This window comes from Brienomyrus brachyistius, chromosome 17, assembly GCF_023856365.1.
Source record: "Brienomyrus brachyistius isolate T26 chromosome 17, BBRACH_0.4, whole genome shotgun sequence".
Classification (NCBI taxonomy): Eukaryota; Metazoa; Chordata; class Actinopteri; order Osteoglossiformes; family Mormyridae; genus Brienomyrus; species Brienomyrus brachyistius.
In genome coordinates, this window is record NC_064549.1 from 7,707,253 (window position 1) to 7,731,261 (window position 24,009).

General features: G+C 38.9%; 1 protein-coding gene across 1 annotated transcript; it reads right to left on the minus strand.

Moving 5' to 3' along the window:
• Positions 1-3,981: 3,981 nt before the first annotated feature.
• clip3 (CAP-GLY domain containing linker protein 3) lies at positions 3,982-24,003 on the minus strand. Its single transcript, XM_048982291.1, has 14 exons — positions 23,817-24,003; positions 17,090-17,232; positions 14,744-14,883; positions 13,379-13,472; positions 12,423-12,584; positions 11,572-11,690; positions 10,846-11,082; positions 10,364-10,499; positions 9,511-9,657; positions 8,947-9,081; positions 8,310-8,433; positions 7,967-8,031; positions 7,239-7,311; positions 3,982-6,927 (listed from the first exon to the last, which is right to left on the minus strand). Exons 2-14 carry the CDS (start codon positions 17,217-17,219, stop codon positions 6,873-6,875), a joined length of 1,617 nt encoding a protein of 538 aa, XP_048838248.1. The 5' UTR covers positions 17,220-17,232; positions 23,817-24,003; the 3' UTR covers positions 3,982-6,872.
• Between the last annotated feature and the right edge of the window lie 6 nt (positions 24,004-24,009).

Consider the following 24,009-nt stretch of genomic DNA (forward strand, 5'->3'; position numbering starts at 1 on the left):
TTTCACAAAACTCAAACAGTTTCTTGTTTATCTGAGATAATCTGATCTTCTGTATCTAAGTTGGGAAATCTAACTGTGACAGCAATAAATTTTGCAGGGTTGCCGGCTCTCACACATCTGGCATGACACTCACAGTTTCAGACTCGCGTTTACACAAGAAGTCTTACGGCAAATCTATATTATTCTATTATAAACCTAAAATTGCCTACATCAAGAGTATTGGGGTAGTTTGCAAACCCCAAAGACTATTTACAAGGTAACAGAACTGTGCAGACTTGTCTCAGATTGAAAATCTTATGCCAGCCAGTTGACCAAAGTTGGCAACCCTGAATTTTATGAGAACTGTGTGGTCGGCCAAAGTTAATACAGGCATCACCTGAGTGATTTGCATTTGTAGGTGCTGTGACACTTCAGTGTACGGGCCTTTCTTCATAAAGGCATTAGGACCTACCCATCAAGTGGGTAGTATCGATTTTTACTACGGTCACTAAGGAGAGTGACATTGTATACATTAAGTTTGTTGTAATTAATGTAAAAATAGAAGCAAGGCCACAGTCTCATTTTATGATGCTACGATGTTTAACTCTTCTTGTTTATTTTATGTATTACTGTAAGATTTTACCATACAATGAAGAGCTGGTCAAATATTTTTTATTATTATCATCTGTAAAATAGATCATATATGCATGTAGCCACAGGCTAGCTGAACCACAGTATGCTAAAAAATGCTAACTGTCACGCCCTGCCTGCAACACCTGTTTTTCCTTTGTCTTACCTCTTGTTCCTGCCCACCTGTTACTCAGTCCAGGTGCCTCTCATCTGATCCCTCATCTTGTCTTGGATATAAGTGCTTCTCAGTCCTTCCCCAGTCTTGTCATTGATGTCATTCCTCCTGTTGTCCGCACCATACCGTTTAGTATTCCTCCTGGTTTAACCCCTTGTGGTCTTGTTTAGCTTCTCTATTCCTGTTTTGCACCCCAATAAAGCCCCCTTTTGTTTGCTGTCCGCTTGTCCCCGAGTCGCTCCCTTCTGAAGCGCGGCACTACTTGGGACCGATTCTGTCTGCTGCCATCAAACACCACAATGCCTCATCCTGATGTGGTACCCCCCCCCCCCTCCTCCCCACCCCCTAACATGTCAGGAATCATCCTTGTACAGTAAAAGTCCAATGCTATCTTTTCATTATCTGCACATATAACGTCTGTAATTTCCTCTTTTTTAATATTTGTTCATTCATGTAGTATCACAATTTAATTAATTTTTCCATGGGATTTTATTTGTGACTGTGTGCTATTGTCTGTTTGGCATGACATGTATGTTTGTCTGTGCACTAGCTTCTCGCTGCTGTATGTGCTAGAATTTCTCCCTGGGATCAGTAAAATGCCTCTTAATCTTGAATAAGTAAAAAAGTCAGTTCAACATCTTGCTGAGCTTCGGGGAATTTTTGTGGCTTGGTGGATCTGGGGCTCTGTGCTTTGATCAGATGGTTGACAGTCCCAGTCCCATGGCTGTCAGATCCTAACAGCTCAGCCCTTGTTAAATCTCTCTGCAGTCACTATCTGACCTTGCGCTTTCATTTGTGCGTTGCTTTGGGTAAAAGCATCTGATAAATAAACGTAATGTAAAGTAGAACAAGACTTGGCTCTGTGTCCCATGAAAATTGGGATCCTGGACCCAAAGCAGCAACAGCCGTAGGGCTTATGCAAAGTGAGCCTTAGAATTTAATCTTCCAAAGACCTGAATAAGTGAATCAGCAATGCTGTTTCATCAGCAGTAAAGGGTTCATATTCTGAAGTCTTGCCATACATGCTCAAAATGATTTAATATTGCTCGAGCTCTACAGTCGCTGTATATCTTTTCACCTACTGTACTGTAAGTGGTGCTTTTTTGAATCACACCCATTAATGTTCAGTGATTTCACAAGTGTCTTTTTCACATGATCAGAGATGAAGGAACTAAACATGAAAGAACTGAACTGTCAACAATGCAGTCACTGGTTAATACATACGAGTGTTGCATAAAGACAAATTCTGGTAAATGGTTTACATAACATATTACAATGTCAGAGGTTAATGTTTCACCAACCCAATGATAGGGGACCCCCAGATAGTCCACATTTTTGCTGCTTTCCAGCTTCTAGCCAATGAAGAACTCCAAACACCTGGCATGGGTGTATTGGGAGTGCTGAGAGAGAACAAAAATATGGACTGGGTTGGGAAACACTGGTCTATGTTATGATTTGTCCTGATCTTCAGGATGTCAACAGGATTTGCCCTTCTTTCAATTTTGTCAAGAAAGTAAGGAGTGTCAAGCAGTTTGGCTATTGAGGGAAGCAGTACTCAACTATCTTCTTAACAGCTTATTAAGAGAAAATGAAACGCAACCTTAATTATGTTTTACTTGTTATTAATTGGCCCAAAGAGTTCGATTCTAAATGAGAAGCTTGTTAGAACCTGACTAGAGAACATATGAAGTTCGTCCAACGTCTTCCTCACCCTCACTTCTAAGCTGGTAGAACAAGACAAAGTACCCAAAATATTAAATAATAAAAGGCATGTAAACACTACACACACGTATAAGAGACAGAATTAAATCGCAGACTCCGGAGGTGTGACCCACTGCTACCTGTGGGATTATCGAGCTCTTTAAACCAGTTTAAGGTATTCGGTTGCAGTGAATTCTTATGTTGTTTATGCTGTTTATGGTCAGGCAGCCATTGGTGTACAAGGAATACAGAAGAGAGCTCAGTACTCATCCCTGGGGGCTCCTGTGTTGAGGATAAGTGTGGAGGAGGTGGAATCATTCAATCTGACAAGTAGTCCAGGAACCAACTGTAAAGACAGCTGTCCAGGCTAAGAGCTCGGAGCTTGTTGTCAAGTTTGGAGGGAACGATGGTGTCGAATGCTGAGCTGTAGTCCACAAACAGCATTCTCACATACGTGTCCCTCCTTTTCAGATTGGAGAGGACAGTGCGCAGGGTCAGGGCTATTGCATTGTCAGTGCAACAACACAGGCTTTTGGTGATTTTTCAAGGAAATAATATTCAAAGAAATAAATAGTGTTTAATAATAAATTATGAATAAATAATTATGAGTTACAGTTACGTTCTGTGTCATTTGTGAAAGGTATGCTTGTGCTATAGTAACTTCCAGTGGATAGCATTTATCATATCAGTACCAAACCCAGAGGAATAAGCTGAATGCCATTAAGTGAGTAGACCTGCATGACTGTGAAGAGTGCATTTAAACCCAGTGCTGTGGAGATTTACAGTTCTTTTCCTTGAACATTTTATAAATAAATGTGGTGCAATCATCAATCAGTTCGAATCTCTGCCGTAATTTGCATGTCCTTCCCGTGTTATCGTGGGGGTTACTCCCTTTAGTCTCCCCCCCCATAAGTGTGCATATGTGAGCAAGTGGTGTTTAAGTGTGCCCTGTGCTGGGTTGGTGCCCCATCCTGGGTTATTCCTTGCAGGGGTCTTGGACCCCCGGCCACCTGGAATGGATGGATGGGTGGGTGGATGAATGAACAGACATGTATTTGACTCCTGCTTGGACTTTGTGTGTCTGGGGGCCTCTGTAGGTTTCATCTGAGTACGCCAATGTTCCCCACAGACTATAAATGTGAACTGGCATCTCTGACCTTGCTCTTAGTGTGTGATTGCATACTGTATGTGAGTGTGTGCACTGTGATAGACATCCCAGCAAGCGTGCCCCCTGCGGAGTACCTTCAGTGCCTCCTGGTACAGATGTCAGGCACAGTACCAGACTAAACTTTACTACGTGGTTTTAAAAAATGGATTAGAAACTTTTCTCAGTCTTAGTTTACTAGGTAAAAGAATGTAAAGAAAAAAATTTTATAGAATATTTTTAGATATATTATTTTGTTAATTTTGCTTTATCTTTATTAACAGTGATTTTATACATACACAAGACAAAAACTCCTGTGGGAAGTTTATATTAAAATAAAAACAACAACTGATTTATAAAACACATCAAAGTAATTTTATTTTTCATAATAGTAGTCATATGTCTAAGCATGTTCATGCTAAAATACACTTTGAAAAAAAAACAAAACATGGTAAGAGCATGCAGCTGGGTGATTAGTGTTTCTACTGACATGATTTTTTTTATAACTGTACAATTTCCAAGAATAACCATTCTGTTTAAAAAAATGCATGGAAATTGTAATCTTTCTGAACATGTTCTACCTGCATTGCAGCAAAGACTGAATTAAGTAAATGAGCGTTACATTTGTAAATTTCGCTGACAGATAAGTCTTGGTTACAAGAAACAGGAATCAATTTTCAAAAAGACAACTACACTTTATTAACTATTATTGGGACTTTATTTTAACCCCACAACATTACAAACATGTTTTTGTTAATCTAGCTGAGATCTTTCACTGAACATGGCAAAAGAAACAACCACAAAGCTGACACCAGAAAGATATCCGATATGCAAATAAATTGTCATGTTAAGAATCAACTCACTTTGTAACAGTTCATAAATCTACCAGCTACTATCGGAGGAAGCCTTCCGATATCTGATATCCAGCGTTATACCCACAACAATGACAGACGTTCCATGGCACGCTAAGTCAGTAAAACATTTACCTATATGAAGGTCAAATGTTTACTAAGGCCCAGCATTTATCAAGCACTTTGGTCTATGACTTATTCAAACGTAGTTACACTCCAGCAAAAAAATCAGCCATGGAAGCTCAGTCATCTATTAACATTTTTACAGCAAGCTAAAAACTGGTTTTCTGTAATATCGATTTTAAAGTGAGTTTCCTTGCATACTTGCTGCATCATTTTGACAAACACTACGCATTGTTACTGTGAAATCACAAAGGGGAATAGAACCCTGAAACACCAACCTTAAAATATGTATTTTGTTGATTAGTGAACAATTGAAGAAGTATGCCACACAAACCCTTCATCCATTAACAGAACTGAAAGTTTTATCAAAGACTGCAAAAGTATTGATGGATCTATGCATGAAGGAAAAAATGATACTTTGTATACAGTCCAAGACATATTACAAATGACTTCCTGTTTCATTAAAACGCTCAGTCAAATCCATCTCAGAAAGGTACTGTTCATACTGTCCTACTTGAGTACTTCCTGAATGGTATACTATTTTCAAAATAATTGCGTCTGCTGGTAATGCAGCGTAAAGTTATAAAGAGGACTAAACAGCTAAAATGACCACCGAACCCATCCTTAAGCATTATCTGTGGCAAATTCTGTTTTTCTTTTGAAATGCTCATCTTTATGCATGATTACGTGAAAGTGAGTTTTGTGCGTGTACGAAAAGCTTGACGTGCTTTCCCGACATGATTAAAGTCACTATTGATATTTAAGCTGCAAAATTCAGTTCTTTGTATGAGCTTAATGATATACAAAACACAAACCACTTTGGGGACGTTGCCTAATGTTTTATAGCAATTATCTGAAAATTGAGAGTGACATCCATTTTACAACACTTCAACCAGCACAGTTGGACACAAAGCAAGCGATGGCAAAATATTCATCAGTCTATAGTACGCTATGGACAAATGTATACAACATTTTTAATACATAGATGCCTAATGCTCCCAATATACTTATGAACTGGCAGTTCTTAGATATTGACTGAACAATTAGCTTTTTTCATAAGTGCAGTACACAAGGACAAAAACACCCTAGTTTTCATTGGCAAACTTTAAATATAACAGGCAAAATGCCAAACAGCTGATATGAGTTATAAAGATGAATTGCCACAAAGCCATGTCTGAGGAGTAAATGTAATTCCTGGTATTTTTGAGATCGAAAACTTGATTGTAATATCATTCGGATACTTCAACATGCGAAGGCAAGTCAAAACTGCCTTTAGGAATAGTTATCATGTAAGCAAATATTTTGATTTATGTTCCTATAGATGTCAGCACTCCCTCAATTTAAAATCTTCTCAAGGTTTAAACTATTTCAGCTTTTAGCTAGTTTGTGAATCTGCACGATCTGCTTAACTGCTGCGTACATGGCAGTTTATGAAATTTGGTTAGAAAATTTCCAAATACCATCCGCACTTCTTAGCTACTGGCATTTGATCTATACATTATATAATACTGTAAACAAAGAAGCTCTGCAATAATTTCAGTCAAAGTTTTTCTTAAATGTCTCAAAACCGAAACAAAATTTTCCATTTGAAAATATCACGTTACCAAAGGCTTATCGTCCATTATTTGTCAAATTGCCAATAATCCTTTTCTACAATTTAGGAATACATGCATTATAGGAGATTTATAGATTTGATTAATCACTCAGGCTTTTCAAACTGACAAATTACATCCAAAATTCCATCTTATGGTGTCACAAATGGGTGTACTAAACTAGGAAAAAGACAGTACAAGCAGTAGCAAACAAATGCTCTGAAGCAAAAGCTTTATGGCCTAGTTATGTTAAAGCTGCTTTGTGTTAGTAGAAAATAAAGCTAGTTTATTGACATCAGAATGCTGTGCACCTGGTATGACTTTAAAATGATTTTGGTCATATTTAACATGGGGATTAGCTAGCAGCGAACACTAAAACGAAAAAAGTAACCTATAAAACTAACGTCAATATATTATTTTCTTTTTTTAAGCCCCCACCCCCCAGTTTTTTTAGACATGTTAGTGTAACAAACGGAATGCAGGACGTTAGTTACGATACAAGGCACTAGGTTTTGCTATAGGACTGCGACCAGGGACAGAGGTGTGTTGGTTTACTACGGCAATATTGACGGCAACAGTCTGGTTGGTTTTCAGAGAAAAGCAGAAATGCCACAGACACTAAGAGGAAAGAGAGCATTCGATCAAGAGAATGAAGAGAAGGATTAAGAAACTGGGGGTTACGACTGCATCTCTGCACGCAGCATCCAGGGAAACCAACAACAGAAGAGCAACCTGGTAGACAAAGAAATAAGCAGTTAATACACTAGTCTATACCCTTGGAAAAAGGTAATCAAGCCAAGATCAAAGAATAAAGATTCTGATTCTGATACAACTCCAGTGCCTCACTCGGGATTCAATGCCTTTTTGCCGAAACCAGACAAACAAATTGTTTAAATACTAATATTAGTGTTGCGTTACTTTAGTCATCTTAAAGTGTATTTTGATTGTTTCAAGACCAAACGTAATACCATTACCTAAAAATGAAATGCTGGGTAAAAAGCATTCATCTCACGAAAAAGAAATAAAGGCCACTTAAGCTGTACCTTGATATGGAGCTTTCTGATGTAATTTCCTTGGGCGTTCTTACTGACGTAAAGTTACGCTTGGGTTGGGACACTGAAGTAAACAAATGGGAATAAGCACATCAGATACAACACAGCTGAAAACAAAAAAGCATGTAACATGTTGTACCTGTGTCAGGCAAAACTAGCCAGGTTTTAGTTTTAGCATTGACTGCACTTACTAAATACTTCATATTTATTTTTGTGTGTGTGTGTGTGTGTGTATATATATATATATATATATTGTCTACATATACAAACCAGGTATACCAATCTATAGATGTACATTTACTTTTTTATCACATTATATATATACTGAACCGCAGTTTCTAGCAATTTTGCACCTTTTTGCAATTACCAGATTAGATGCTAATTTGCATTTTCGTAGTTTGAATATTTTGAGTTCTTTGTGGAATCACAATAAAACTGAATCTAATCTAATCTACTATTGTGAATACTTTGTGAACAGTTCCCATTTTAGACTCACTAAGCTTATTGGATTCAAACTAAAAAAAGGAAATACCATACTTTCTGAAAATAAACCAAGCCGCCATGAGTACTGGGCACGTTATATAAAAACCAGCCCTGTTCACGGGGGGGGGGGGTCTCCCCACCTTAGTCTTCGAGGTTTGTATGGTCAAATCCTGCTCAGTGTGTGTTTTTAAATACATGCAGTTACCCCTTTTCCAGTTTTCTCATGTCATACTTACTAGTAACCTGGTGAACTTTCTTCACCAGAGTACCATCAGTCTGAGACTCTTTTGGTCCACCAATTCTGGAAGGACAAGAAGCAAATGCAGGTGTGAGGAAATCAAAACCTTGCTGCAGAAGAAACATCCATTTCCCAACCTAAACAAGGAAACAAAGACTCCACCTCACACTTTTAGAAATCCAGCGTGCAAACTGACACCACGCTCACTGCATTGCCAAAGCATGCATTCTGCAGTTATTCGTCTCTTAGAAAAACACACCGCAGCATTTCCAAGGACTATAATTTGTAATAAAATTAAATGGTCATTTGAGTTGCAGCAAGTTTCAATCAAGAAATATTACCTCTGGACACGAGATGGTGGTGCAAACACTCCATGCTTGGGCAGGCAGGTGAAGTAGCGAACGCCAAACACAGATCCATCATGCTTTCCTGTTGGCTGCTCCAACTCCACTCCAAACCAGTATCCTATGCATTCATAAAATTATGCATGCAGGTAATAAGATATCTGCAATAGAAGCTGAACATTGAAATACAGCTGTGAAACAAAGGACTCCTTCTAAGTTTTTTCCCCACATTAATTTTCCTTGATCCCATTACATTTAAATGCATATCCATAGATGGGTAGTTTAAATAAGTAATTCAAGATAGGCGAGTTCAAAAGCAAAACCACTCTGCTGGGACGTGAACTGCGATGTGAAGGTAGCTGCATTGTGAATGTGGGATGTGAAGGTAGCTGCATTGTGAACGTGGGATGTGAAGGTACCTGAATGGTTAATGTGGGATGTGATGGTACTAGCATTAAAATTTAAGCTAAAGCTAAATAAGATACATTTACATAAAGATACACACATAAACAAAGGCCTCTGAGTACTTTTTAGGTATTTCCCGGATGACATAATAATGACTGATATGTTTTAGCGCAGAAAATTCCTGCAATGCTGTTAAACTGTTGATGTTATGAGCAGGACGTGGGACTACCTGGAGCAAAATCTGTCTTGCCATAGAAACGGACAATTCCCTGCTTCTGTCCAGCCACCAGCACCAGGTCCCCAACCTCCACCGTCACTCCATCGGGGTTCAGGCTTCCAGCAGACAAAGACTTGTTTCGAAGAGCTGCAGGGAAACATTGTAAGTATTTTCTAGCATAATTACTGCTCAATAAAGAGCCACATTCATAGCAGCATTAAAAAGTATGTACTGTGTTTAATTTTATCTCCGGCACACATAAGATATTAAATGAGGAATCTTTTTGTGGAAATATTGCAAAAATCATCTAGCATAATCTATCCCTGATAAAGACTCTGACTGTGACTCAATATGCACCAAAAAATGTTTCTATTACAGCAGTGTTTCCCAACCCGGTCCTTGGTGACCCGCAGACAGTCCGTGTTTTTGCTCCCTCCCAGCTCCTTGCCACACAGTCCACACTTTTGCTCCCCGCTGGGAGCTGGGAGGGAGCAAAAACGTGGAGTTTCTGTGGGGTTATTTTAATGTTTCTGATGTTACTAAGTAATGTTCTTGACACTGTAGTGCTCCTCATACTTTTTCCTCGTTCTTTCTCCTTTTTCTCCGCTTTGTTCTTGCCAGTGACGCGGGAGAAGTCCATGCGAGGAGTCTTGGGGGTGGAGGTGACAGATGATGGGGTCTGATCAGCGGCTTTAGTGATTTTTGACACAGGGGCAAAAATTCCTGAAAGAAAAGGTCAGTGTGATCTTCATAGAAAAGAAACTCCACAAACTTACTTGTTTTAACTACACCCTGGAGTTTTAAAGCTTATTAAACTTAACTTGATAAATTGTATCTTTTTTCCTGTATTAAAGGAATTCATTTTAGTCAGAGGAGTAATTCTTTGGAACAATATGAAAAAGTGTTTAAAAATGAGCAAAACATGAACTATTTAAGAAAGGTTTTAAAATATTTTTGAGTACTAAATAGTTGAGTTTTGTGTGAGATTTTTAAAATATTTTGGTTAAAGTTGAGTTAAGGACTGTTCTTATTGTTAGTATATGAAAAAATGGACTGGAATGTATGCTGGGTTATGATTGTCACTGGAGTATGGAAATTTTCTATTTTTCTGTTTCATATTTTGAGTTGATTTCTTTTGCTTTTGTATTTTGTTTAGCATTTTGTTTTGTATTTGTACTTGCTTTGCATTTTGACTATTTCAGCTGTTGTTTATAAAGAAGGATTAAATTGTAATACACTTTATGTATAATACGTTTAGGCTTCAGCCTACAGCTTTCCGGTTTTCGGTTATTGACGGATTTTGTCTGCATGATATAATTGCAATAAGTCAACATTATTATATAATGATTTTGAAGTTATTGTAAAAGAACCAAAATAAATTAATCTTTTTATTCATATTAAGGGACTTGGAACTTTCAAATCCATTTACCTTGTTTGGGGGGGCAGATGAAGTAGCGTACCCCTCCTACACTACCATCGTTTTTTCCCACAGCTTCATCAAGCTCCACACCGACCCACTGGCCACTGGCGAATTCAGTTGTTCCGCAGAAACGCAGTGTCCCTGCCTGCAGATGAGATACGGCGTTACAGGGCAGCTACCCGATTCAACAGCAACGTCTACCCATGTCATTAAATTAAGCACTACAGACATTAACATTCACAGTGCTTACAGCCCATATAGGCTGTCAGTATGCATGCCCCCTCCCTAAACACCTTACAGTTGGAAAGCCTTTAGCAGTTTTTGCTTAAAAAAGCTCCTTTTACCCAAATTACATTAGTGCATTTGCGCCACAATAAGATGCAAATAATCCTCATTTCCACTGGATTTCTTAATTCAAGGTTTAATGCAAGCTGCATTATCCCCCCTCCCCACATACACACACACACAATTAGAAGTGATTTTCAATGCACCTTCATATCATCCAGTAGAACACGGTCACCGAGTTTTAACCCCAGAGAAGAAAGCATGAGATTCCCAGGAATGTTATCATAGTTGGGCAGAGTGGCACGAGGCAGGTTGCAGCTGAGCGGCACAGCATCCAGCAGAAGCTGCTTCAACTCCTTGGCTACCATGGCTGCCTCCGCTTTGTCCAGACTCATATCCATAGGATCGGGAACGACCTCAGCGGGACCCAGGCCTCGGTCATTCTGCCAAGGTGATAAAAAAAGACAACGAACACTGAAATAACAAGAGATTTCATGCGATTTGTCATTTTACAGAAGCAGTGTACCCATCCTATGCAACATTTTCAAAATATTACTTTTACAATTTAGCTTCATGTTTGCAATTAATTCACCCAAACTTTCCATCGCCTGCTAAACATTCAGTTACACAGTCATTTCTGCCACTGCAGTCAATTTTACAGCCTTTCTGACTGATTTGCATGTTATTAGATGGCAACAAAATTTCATTCTCTTCCCTTTAATAGTCAGAGCATACAAGTGGTACCTTTCACCTTTGGTAACTAAATGTTTAACGTTATTGAAACCTAGTACTAGGGAACTGGTTTAGGGTACATTTACAGTTAGACGACAGCAAAAAAAAGATAAAATACCTTCTAAACAAGCACGGCCATTAAGCTACCTGAGGTACAGCTATGTAACAGAAGCAGAAGAAGGGAAGACAAAAATCAATACCCTGACGGTGGGATTTGCACCATGCTCCAGCAGGCACTTAACAGCCCCCAAACAAAGGTTTGAGGCAGCAATATGCAGGGCCGTCCCATGGTTGAAGTCGCTACAAGTAGAGTTCAGTACTGTGGATACAAATAAATGATTAATGAAATACTAAAAATACGCCTGTCATTACCATAACATTTCATCATTTACTGAAGAGCAACCCTGGACAAATCACAATGCTATGCTATAGGTACTTGGCTGCCCAGTTCATTAACTAATTGATTGGCTGAATGATTAATTGACTGATTAAATGCAATGTATAGTTATTTCTGCAATTATTTCTACCAGTCCTCAGGTTAAGAACGTCAGGCTTAGGGTCAACTTGAACTTATGAACAGACTGCCATGAAGCCTGTTATATTAAAAATCCAGATTAACTGCAAGATTAAGATTGTTAGTGCATATGACACAAGTTCAGGTACAACGAAATACAGTTTCCCATCTAACCAGGAGTACACAATGGTGCACAATACAATGGTCTGTAATAAACAACCTCACTAGTTTGTGCGCAGTTACAGCAGTTTGGCAGCACGGGGTGCAGTACAGTACCATACTTAGCTACTTTTATTTATTATTGGATTATAATAATTATTGTTATGCACTGTATTATTATTTTTCTGACTTATCTACAAATTTGACAAATCTCGTTCATAACCTGGTGATCGCCTGTATTCTATGCCATGGCCACACCATCGAACACAGACTAACCTTAAAACACGCATTATTCATCAGTAGACCGCAAAAGGTGTACGAATGATGCACATTTAGATGGTCTGTTAGATTGTGCATAAGGTAAGCGAATCTCATCACCTCTGTGCTTAGAAGCTTTGAGCAACACTCGAATCAGTTCTGGCACATCGAAGTAGGCAGCGTAGTGCAGAGCGTTCATGTTGGTCCAGCGGCTTCTCAGGCTCACATCGGCACCCAGACTAATCAGCTGATTGCACAGTCGAAGTGCCGCAGCAGGGTCACCTGGAGAAAATTAAATGTAAGACCGCTTATCCAGTATTGCCTTATATACCTTTTCCTGCTTTTGCAAAGTGATTTGAACCAAAAAGTTACATTCTCCCAAATTATATTAGCTAACGCCTCAGTTACTTCCTTGGGACTTCCTGTTGTCCCAAAAATTTTGGAGTCTTAACCAGTTTAATATTTGACTGAACAATTCTCCCTAAAAATAAATAAGTTACGACCAGAATGTGCCAAAAATTCTCAGACTTCACAGACGGGAATGTTTGCACGCTTAAGGCGCTAAACAAACCTCAATACCTCAGTCAAAACTCCACATGATTGCATGGGTTTCCTGCTGCAGTCCAAAAATCATGCTGCTAGGTAAACTGGTGTCTCTAAATCACTCAGAGTGTGTGAATGGGTGCCCTGCAAGGGACTGTTATCCCATCCAAGGCAGCATAGGGCACCTGGCTAGCCGTGCCAGTCCATCACAGGGCACACGCACATTCATGCACTGTGGGCAACCGTCTTCGGACTGACAGAGGAAATCATAGAACCCTGAGCTGTAGTACTAGAATACAAGAAAGTACATAAAGTGTTCAGATGATTTACAGCTGCCGATTTATCTCAGGCATGCTGAAAGGAATCAGACATACATAGGGAGGTGCTGTTGCAGTAATAAAATACTGAGGGCATATATGTGGTAGGAATACTTCAGATTGAATTTATTGTTCGTTTATTTTCATGCTTTGTGTATTCTTCGTGTAAGAAATGCAAGAAAGGAATAAAAAGCTAAACAAGAAAGTATTGCTAACCAACTCCATGGGCCCCGGCCTTGCAGCTGTAGTGAAGCAGGGTCATATCTGTCAGTCCATCGCGGTCGTTGACAAGGCAACCTCTTTTCAAGATCTGAGAGCAAAGACGTTAGTCCATTAGTTATTAACCATAAACATAAAGAGATTGAAAAGAAACAATGACGTACTGCTTCCTTATTGTCAACACTCTTGTTTTGATCTGCACAAAATTCAACCGAGCAAGTCAACAAAAATTAACTTTACAAATAAGTAACCAGAATTTCTGTTCAGATCTAATTTAAACAAAGATGCAGTATCACTGATGGCAATAAAGATTTTGTATAATACAGGCCGTACTTCAAATGTATTCAGTGTTTTCCATGCAACACAGACATTCAAAAAATCTGTCCCCTGTTGCATAGCGTGTGTTCCATTCCACTACAGAATATTTAATTGTAAAAATCATTTTTTGTTTTAAAAAGCTTTTTATTAAAGGGCGATAGTGTTGATGATGACCTATTTTGTCACATTTTGTTGTGCTCCATTCTGAGGCAAACTATTTTTGTAATTTACAAACTATTTTCGGTCAAGTCCTAATATATTTCTACTGGTGTAAATTGAGGATTCCTGTGTCAGTAAAAGTACTAATGGGGATACCTGGCCGTTGTGTCTTACATTGAGGCTAAGAACAAGAGTAACATGGCTCTTGAATCTGGCCATTCCTGATGAGATGCTAGTACATTTTTTCACCTATGATAAGAATGTAGCACAGCATCAAAAGATCAGTTATCAGTCAGTGAAAGATTCCCAAATAAATCTGTTAATTATCTTAATAAAGTACTTTAGGTGTTAGAACTATATGTGGGAGACTTACAAGTTATAACATTAATATGGAATACACAGCAGTAGGTATGTAATGTTTTTCATTTTATATGAATACCGATGTGATGCATAGGTAAAAAATGCTATGGGGCAAGACAGATGTTAGTGCTACTATGGAAATGATAAGTTAATAAAATACACTCGACCCTCCTGCATGGCGACATTCTCCATTGTGGTTTTGCAGATCCGTGTAAGAAAATGTGGAAGGGCTAAACAGACCGACTTCATAAATACAGAATAAGCGTTTATCTTTCAGAACAAGAAGCAAATACTTGCTGATTTTAATCTTGGCTGCAGTATAATTACCACAATATGACTGGGAATTCCAAATCGATAGATTGTTTTGAACTCATTTGGACGGCTTGCTGACTTACTCACATATACCTCATTTTGATACTGTTCAGCATTTATGGGTCATCACATAACTACCATGCCCTGTGTCAACAGAATGTCTCTCTCACAAACTACATCAAGCTTTTCATTTTTATACTTGCCACCACTCACCTCACTGCCAATGGTGTCGATCTTATGCTGGACCTGGGGTACCCACTGTCGTATGATGGCGAACAGTTCTGGGATTGTGGTGCGCGGATCAAAGAGGATTTCCTGACAGGCTGGATCATTTGGATCAAAAAACGTGAAAGCTGGATGGGAAGCAGAGACAGACACGATGGTTGAGGAGGGAGGGAACCTTAGCGATGAAGACTGTTCAGCTTCTTCAGGAAGGGTGGCATGGATGCCTGAAGAAAAAACATCACCAGCCACAGACAGCAGTGTCTACCCATCAACAGTGATGTCTGTACGTTGGCTCAAGATACGAGGCAATTCCTCGTGCACTTGGTACTTGGTGAACAATAAAAATTCTGATTCTGATACTGTGGTACGGTTTTAATAAACCCTTTATTATAATTTAAAAAGTAATTCAGTAACTATACTGTAAAGCACAAACAGAATGGTCTATTGAACAGTGGAAACAAATAGGTTTAGATGAGTCACACATCACCCTATTCTCACAACCATGAGTAATATGTAGTAGCTGAGTACAGACGTCCTAGTGAGAATGGTCCAAGCAGCTATGTTCTAGTGCTCTTACAGGATAAATGTAAACGGCAATAAATAACCCTACTTTGAAAGATATCCGTCCTGCTGGGAGTGCAGTCTTCCTGAAGGACAATACTGCCCCCCACAGGAAAGGGTCAGATTAGCATGAAAATCAGAATTAGAATCAGCCTCTTCCTTTCTGAATATGTATGGGATCGTTTTTGGGTTTTTATTTTTTGCTAACCCTAGCCCTCATACCCTGTCCCTTACCAACATAAGTGATTAGAAGATGGATGGTTATATGTCATCTCTACAATTATAACTTCTACATTTGCTTTTATGAGGATGTTTCTTAAAAACTACATAATAATGCATTTTACCTAAATTTGACATCACACACATATTCTATTCCTGTCTTTCCTAATTTGTTTTTTCCTTGGGTTCCACTAATTGATGACGGCCAGGATAGGGACACATGAATTGGCTCATCAGATATGCAAATTAACTCCCATATACTATTATCATTTCTGAAAACCAGCTCTAAAAGTCCTTTGAAATTTAAAATTCATACTAAAATGATAACTATAAAAGCAAAAACATCACTGAACCCTACTATTCCTGAAAACTCATTTCAAAGGTTATAATTGTATCCTTTTAATAAAAAACTGATGACTAATTAAACAGCATATCACACAAATACAGCTATGATACAGGGAACTGCATTTATTATTCGTTTTTGCAGATGGAAGCAGAATAAAGTGGAAATAAGTAAATATTTATGGAAACATCATTAATGTAACGTAATTTGGAAACCTGTCCAATCAAGCATATCATTCGTCCTGTTGACATACACTGGTATCCTTCCTGCTAACCCCCATTGACAACAAAGTTACCACCAGTCTGAAGTACTATCCTTTATGACAAAATGAGCAATATCTATTAAATTCAATGTCCTCCCATCTAGAGTGCCCAGTACCCACAAAACAATAAAAGATTTTATTTGATGCAGAAGTCACACGAAATGACATATTGTTATATGCAAACTGCTTCCAGGTTGCGGGGGTCTGGAGCCTACAGGGCACACTCACACATGTACTCCTACGGGCAATTTATCAGCTCCAATTAGCCTCAGCACGTTCAACTGAAGCAAACCCCAATGACTTGGGGAGAACATGCAAACTCCACACACCCAGGGTGGAGACTCGAACCAGGGTCTCAGAGGTGTGAGGCAACAGTGCTAACCAATAATAAAAGTACCTACATATGGTGCTGTACTGTACCTTGAGCCAGCAATGTTTTCATGAGTGTCACAAAGTAGCACATGCGTTCACTATTATGGACCACTGTAATTAACTGAAATTTTTCATATACTAGGCTTTATGGCAGTTCGTTCATAAGTATGAGTGTTCTTAACTGAGGGGCTGCCTGTATTGTCCAAATTATACTTACAATACGGTGATACTGGTGCAGAACTTCTGATCAAAAATAACAGTTAGACCCATATAACTAATGACATAAATAAAGACTCGGCAAACGTCCAGTTGGAAATCAGCTGTTTATGAAATGGAGAGCTGTAATTTGACATTAGGCCATGAGAAGGCTACATCATCGCAAGCTGTACTTGTTAGGTGAAAGGGGCCATAGACACGGTAACGAAAATGCTTTGGTGAACCATTTCACACAGATATAAATACAACACTTGTTTTACCACAAATACTATATTCTCTGTGTAGTTGCAGAATGTAGGAGGTGTAGGAAGATATTCTGCCACAGACATCCACTGAAAGGGGCTTTGCTAGAGTGACTTACCGTAGTCTTTTGGAAGGGGTGCAGGGGCAGATGGGTGAACCATAGGCCGCTTCCGTGCCTCCAGGCCCAGGCTCTGATACTCAAGGCCTGTCTGCGCTTCCTCCGCCTCAGCTGTCTCCTCTTTTGTCATTGTGCTAGAATACCTAAGACAAAAATATCCAAATGCTAAAAATTTCCAGAACCTCCAATCTGCTCCTTCATAATGCCTTCATAATGCATTCGTGGAACATTCATAAGCAGCATGAAAGTATACAATAACATTGTTATATACCTAAACCGCTTTAATTATGAATTATAACAAACATTATATAAATACAGAGTATGTTAGGATGTTAAGGTATACTTACACGCTGCTTGTTCTACGAATGCATTATGAAGGTGCAGTTAATGTAAAGCAGCACCGAAATATCTTAAAAGGAGTCAACTCAAATTCAGAGCAGTTAAATATAACTGAAATTATATATATATATAATTTCTTATATATATATACACACACACACACACACACACACACACATATATATATATATAGAATTTAATGCATTTAAATACAAAACAGGACTTGTATACAAACAGCACAAGCAACAATATTAAAAGAATATACTTGTAAAAATCTAAGCCTGATCCTATTTTGCATACTCAGCATCTTGTACCACTATAACATATTACAATTTGGACTTCATGAGTCACACACCATATTATATTTCCGTGCATGATAGTATAATCCACAATGTGGACTCAGTGCTTCACCTTATCTAGATTCTGCAGTAATTTGACTGAGAGTAAACAATAAAAATGTCAAACCATTTATAATGAGGCCACTTAGATACACTCCACTTGTGACAACTACTAGACAAGGAACAGCATCTTGTACCTGAACAATATAAAAAAAACCAAATACTCTAATATCAAATGGAAAGCCTTGTTCTACCCCATGTTCAACCATTATACTGTCTTTTTAGTATTTTGCAGAGTTGGGTAATTCAGGTCCAGAGAGTAAAAGTCTAGACCAAGATTTTGTTTCAACCAACCAGTTGAGCATAAAGAGTCACAGTCACACAGTGCTCAACTGGTTGGTTGAAACAAAATCCAGGTCTGGATTTTTACTCTCTGGATCGGAATTACCAAATTCTAGTATTTTGTATTTGTTAGTGTCTTTTTGTCTGTCATATTGCCACCCGTTTACCACATATCTCCACAATCTATTAATGTACCAATAAATGTTTGTATTGTAACATCATACGCTGACACTCTCCTTCATGTTACGGCCTAACCCCAGAGAAGGTCGTAACACTGGGCTTCCGCCTCACTGACCCAGTTTTTCTTTCTCTTAGCAGTACTAACAAGTAGGTCACTCCCTTAACAGCTCTCACTCCGCCTTCATCTCTTCTACCCCGGGTAGAAATCCTGATCACACTATTTGATGGCCAGTGGTAGCTTTTGAAAGAGCCATAGAACTGCATATGAATATTCAGTTCCACGGAGAGTGAAACCAAAACGTGCAAATCTTTATGGTCAAGAATAGGCATAAATGGATGCTGTATACGTGACTTATTTATCCAAATATATCTAACATGCTAGATCAATATTACCATCCCCAATGTTTATCTCTATGCAACAATCAGAAAAAAAAACATTTTCTAAAGAAAGTAATGTTAGACATGACATAATAAATGTAGGGGGTTGTTTAGTAATTTTCATAAAGTAACAAGTAGGAGGAAATCCTAATACAACTTACATGTTAAACAGATTCCACTTTAAACGTAGGATTTAACAAATTAACCCAAAACACAGAGTTAATGGTAGTACATTCGTCTTTTTAAAACAGGCCATTTATAGTTATGTGAGCTCAATTATATGATAAACCCCTAAGGAAATATATATACTTATAAGTCATTCTATATAAGTGGTATGTTTAAAATTATCTAGAAAATTCCATGTAATTATACTTGTATATGCTTCATGGCTTTCCTGATAGCCCACGTATCTGGAATCCTGTACGATTTGTCATCACCATCATCACCTTCAGAAAAATTTGAAGCTTGAGACTGACCCTGTGATTTAGTCATTGATTTATGCAGCGTTCTCTTCAAAAGTAAACAAGTTGTCCTTTTTGTGAGCCGAATAATCTTGAATTCAAGTTAAGATACTTCAATCCTTGTCTCTCCTCATTAATTTATGGTCTTAGCATTAGTTCTCAGTCTGGATTCTGTAGGGTATGACCCATTGCTTAATTCATTGTTCTATGACTCTGGATGTTCCCAAAAATGCCATTACCACCTGATCTTCCTATGTTTGACTTCCCACTCCGATATTGGATTAGCGATTTAGCTTTTGGAAATACACTCTGAAATTAGGTCTTCGTCTTTTCATCTCCATAGCCAAAGACTATAGACCTTAGTGAAAGACCCAGCAGAGCTGACTTCTTGACAAGCAGATCTCTGCACAAGGTACATTGTTAGGATATAAAACCCAGCCCTGGAACATTCTGCAATCCTTAAAGTAAGTCGCCTATTAAAAACGCCACATGCAATCTCTCTCCTAATATCCTATCACCATCTGCAACAGCAGCCCTGGGAGTTTCACCAATCGGAGGAGTAAGCAAAGAGTCATGTTAGCCTAACCAAATAAAAATGACAGAACCTCAAATATGTGCAAGATTTTCAACTGCAGTGTTTGTTATATTATACCAATCGACCTGCAGCTTTTCTAGATTCAGCTAGGGTAGCATTTATTTCTTATCTCATGGGTAAAGTTTTACAATAGGCAATGGCAATTTGATCTCAACAAAGTCCAATAACAAGGTACCTGTCAGCATCCATTAAGCATTTTTCAGAGATGTTTCACCGTCTGGCTATAGGCAGGAGGGCAGGGCAGCTCTGTGTTGGGCAAAAGATCTGCGGCAAAATACACCTTGGAGTTCTGAACCTTAGCTGCTGCCTGTGATTGTAGCAATGATGCCTTGATCATGGTGTTTCACCAGGGAATTAATCACACCATCCAATCTGAACTTTTCCATCACTTGTGATTGAGAAAGCCATAAATGGTAAACAACAGATGACATATTAGATACCTCAGATCACCGGTCCCATCACCTGACAGGACGGTTTACTATTTCATTTATAGCCATAATGGATTCTAGTTTTGGGATCATATTAGGCCTTGCTTAGTATGCTTAGCACAATCCTAGAATTAAGTGAAGCAAACCATTTTACCAAGTTGTGCTGTGAAGTACATATAATCTCATCAGGAAATATGAAGGAGATAAATGAAGTATAGCAATCAATATTCTGAATATTTCACAATGCCGTAAAGTTTGGTTAATGCATTATCCCTTTTTCAAGCCTTCATTAATGAGACTTTACATGAGTGATAAAATGTGATGTTACTTATACAGGCAATATCCTTGTCTGTTCCTCATCAAGGCACATATCGAAAACACATAAATATATTCAGCTTTTATTCCAGAATCTCCTGGCCAACACGTTTATTGATAAGCTAGAAAAATGTCAGTTTCAAGCAATGGATCAATCTAAAGTAAATTCTGTGGTGGGGTAGCCTGAACACACAAACATGAAGAAAGTAGGAAGATTCCTGGAATATGCTAATTCCTATCGTAGATTTATAAGAAACTTCAGTTCTCAAGCAGTGTCACTTGTAGCACTCCAAAAGGATGGATCTAATACTTAAGCATCCAGATCCCACAGTCCTGTTTGCAGTAGAAGTAGACGCTCCAGAAGCCAGGGTGGGAGCAGTCTTTTCCCAATGGAAAGGTGAGCTGCCAGCTGCCCTTGGGGTCTCTTGGAACCCTTGCTGATACCTAACTGACCTTGGTCACATATTGATTCTGTTACAGATCTCTTGAACTCGCAAAGCTCAACCACCATCTTGGTGTCTATGGATAGATTTTCTAAAGGATGGCAACTGCTTCTACTGAAGGATCTGGCTTTTGCACTGGAAACGGAGAGATTTTTTTCCACTGTGTTGTTTATTTTTGTAATTATGGTCTACCAGAGGAAATCCAGTGGCCAAGAAGATCATCTCAACCAAGACACGATCTAATTTTTTCAAACTTCTTGTCATACCACCCCAACATGATTGGTGCCGGTTTCTTCCTTTGGCTGAGTACGCACAAAACTTCATTCCATTCCAGTGCATTTTAGGTCATCAACCACTTCTGTTCCCTTAGTCCAGTGGTTCTCAAACTTGGTCTTCAGGTCCCACTGCCCTGCTTGTTTTCCAGCTATCCCTGCCCTACACACGGCTGATTACCTGGATCAGGTGTGTTCAGTCAATCAGAAGCTGAAAGACAGCTGGGACTTGTGTGTGGGGCAAGGATAGCAGGAAAACAAGCAGGGCAGTGGGGCCCGAGGACCGACTTTGAGAACCACTGCCTTAGTGTAATGAATGATCAGTCATCCTAGCAGCAGCAAAGTGGCTGCGGTGAAGAAGGGTAGACAAGGTGACATGTGTGGTTATAGCATGCCATACGTCACCAAAAGCATCATGCAGATCAACTCTGACGGCCTGCTCCACAGTACTTGCCGGGTCAAAAGGTCCAGCTCTCCATTCATGACATGTTATCTCCAACTTCCTTCTACAAAACTAAGCCCATGATTTATCTAGCCTTTTCCCAATCATTAAGCACTGTACTGTGTTGGACTCCTGATGGAAACAAAGCTCGCTGCGGTACCTGGTTGACTGGGAGGGTTACGGACTGCCCTCCCTTGCTATGGAGTTTCATTGGTCCCACACAGAATTGCAAGCTCTTCTATCCCAAGGGAGGGCCAAACTACAGCAGCATTTTCTGGTGTCAGGAGCCCTCTGGTGTCAGACCCTCCACAAAATGAAGCTCAATTTCATCCATGTGAAATTGCCAAAGGTTTCCCTCACGTCAATGCTAAACAGCTACTGATTGTGTGCACCTGTGCTACACTGCCAGTTAGGATTCTAATCTTTCTGCGAAGTCTTGTCTCCCACACTTGAGTTACAGTCTAAGATTTAGTTTATCTTTCAAATTCTTTTGTGTATAACCATTTGCTTGTTTCCTGCTTTCTCTGGATGAGAGCAATCATTCCTAGCAATCATCCTACGCTGAGGACTTGACTCTGATATTGCCAAAATGCATCACATCATTTACTCTTAGAGAAGAAAAAAAAACATACAAATCAATGTACCTGAAGAGGAGACATGACAGCCACTATTTACCCCTGACCTGATGCTATAAGTATGGTTGAGATGCATCCAGTGTATTAAGGCTACTGACTTACTCGAATGAAGAAACATCCATTTTTTTATTACTTTTGTACTGCTGAGCAATACATGGTTTTGGATTTCTCATGGATATAAGCATAAACTGCAAGAATTGTTCTGCAGAACGGTTACTGAATGTGACGAGGGCACAATAAATTTCAACAGCAGAGTACATTTTGATGCATCTACACTGGCAAAGGATATTTATAAAGATAAACCAAATGCACCAATGGTGCTGTGTAATACAATGACACTAATACAATGAGCTGATGTATGGCTAATTTCTGTAGTCTTCAGAGTGCTTGTTCTATGAAACAAAGTAAAACTGCACCAAAATTATTTTTATTTCATGTGACTACAGTTATATTATTTCATATCGCCATAAAGGATCATTCTGTCTCTGCTCCTTAGGTTAATTTCGAGTAAGAATTGTGAATAGTAATGGAACTGGATGACTGTAAAATATATATTGCAGTCATCCATACACACACACACACACATATATATATATATATATATATATATATATATATATATATGTGTGTGTGTGTGTGTGTGTGTGTGTGTGTGAAATATATACTGCTTGTTCAGAAACGAACAATTTGTTTTCATTCCCGTTTATTTACGCCATAGCAGTATCGACAATCTGCGTAATTTTATTTTATTGTACGGGTTGAATGTTAACAGTTTAACGTTTAATATTCGGAATTTTAAATGTGACATTTATATTGTGTTTTTAAATATACATTCACCTTGCTTTCAGCTGTATAAATGCAAAATATTCACTTTCACGCCATCTATCCGTTGTCAACCGCATCTACGAAATTAAAGCCAGACCTCTCCTCCATTATTCAGAACAAATAAATAAATAAGGCATATATAATATAATATAATATAATATAATATAATATAATATAATATAATATGACAGCTATATTTGTAGAGTCGATCATCCTAAATGATAAAATAGCCACACAACGAAAATATTAAAAACGTATTTTAAATACAAATTGGCATCGTCGTAATTTTGCATTTTTTTCTTAATTTTACACAGATATATACGAGTGCAAAACCAAAAACGTAAAAAGCAGGTAGGACGACACAACATGGGGGAGAAACACGCCCCATAGAGAACGAAGGAAAGATCAATGTAGGGGAGCGGAGCGGAGCGGGGCGGGGGACGGCGATTTTTATTCCCCTCAATTTTATATGCATTAATTCGATTATGTTATTATCAATTTATATGTGTTACATTATAAAGTTAAAATAAAATTCCAATGGCTTGCCTAGCGGTTACCATGGCCGTCGTGCATCGCCATCTCATTCTGCTCCGCATCAACCAGCCGTGAGAAAAACAAGCACGTTCGTCAGGGGGAAAATTGATTTTCGTCGAACCGTATCAGATTCTAACATGAAAATGTTTTAGGACCCTCAAGGAAGACAGCAAACGAATTAATCGCTGGTGGCCACTCACCTCACAAGGAGCCTTTGTTTGTGTCTGCCGTCCTAGATGGTCGCTGGCTGTTGGGAGATGATGGTGGACTGAATGGATGCTCGCGCTGCGTCTCTCCTCTGAGTCTGCGTCAGTCTGACTCACGCGCGGTGCCTCCGGGCTCCATTCACCGCCGCTTCTCAAGGTACGAGCTGGCCATGGACTCCCTAGAAGC

Excerpts from the sequence above, each read along its gene's own strand:
- clip3 (XM_048982291.1), bottom strand. The coding sequence starts at position 17,219 with ATGACAAAAGAGGAGACAGCTGAGGCGGAGGAAGCGCAGACAGGCCTT. Across the intron at positions 14,884-17,089 it reads ACCCCTTCCAAAAGACTACG|CTTTCACGTTTTTTGATCCA; the intron begins GTAAGTCACTCT and ends CTTCCCATCCAG. Across the intron at positions 10,500-10,845 it reads TTCTACTGGATGATATGAAG|GCAGGGACACTGCGTTTCTG; the intron begins GTGCATTGAAAA and ends TCTCATCTGCAG.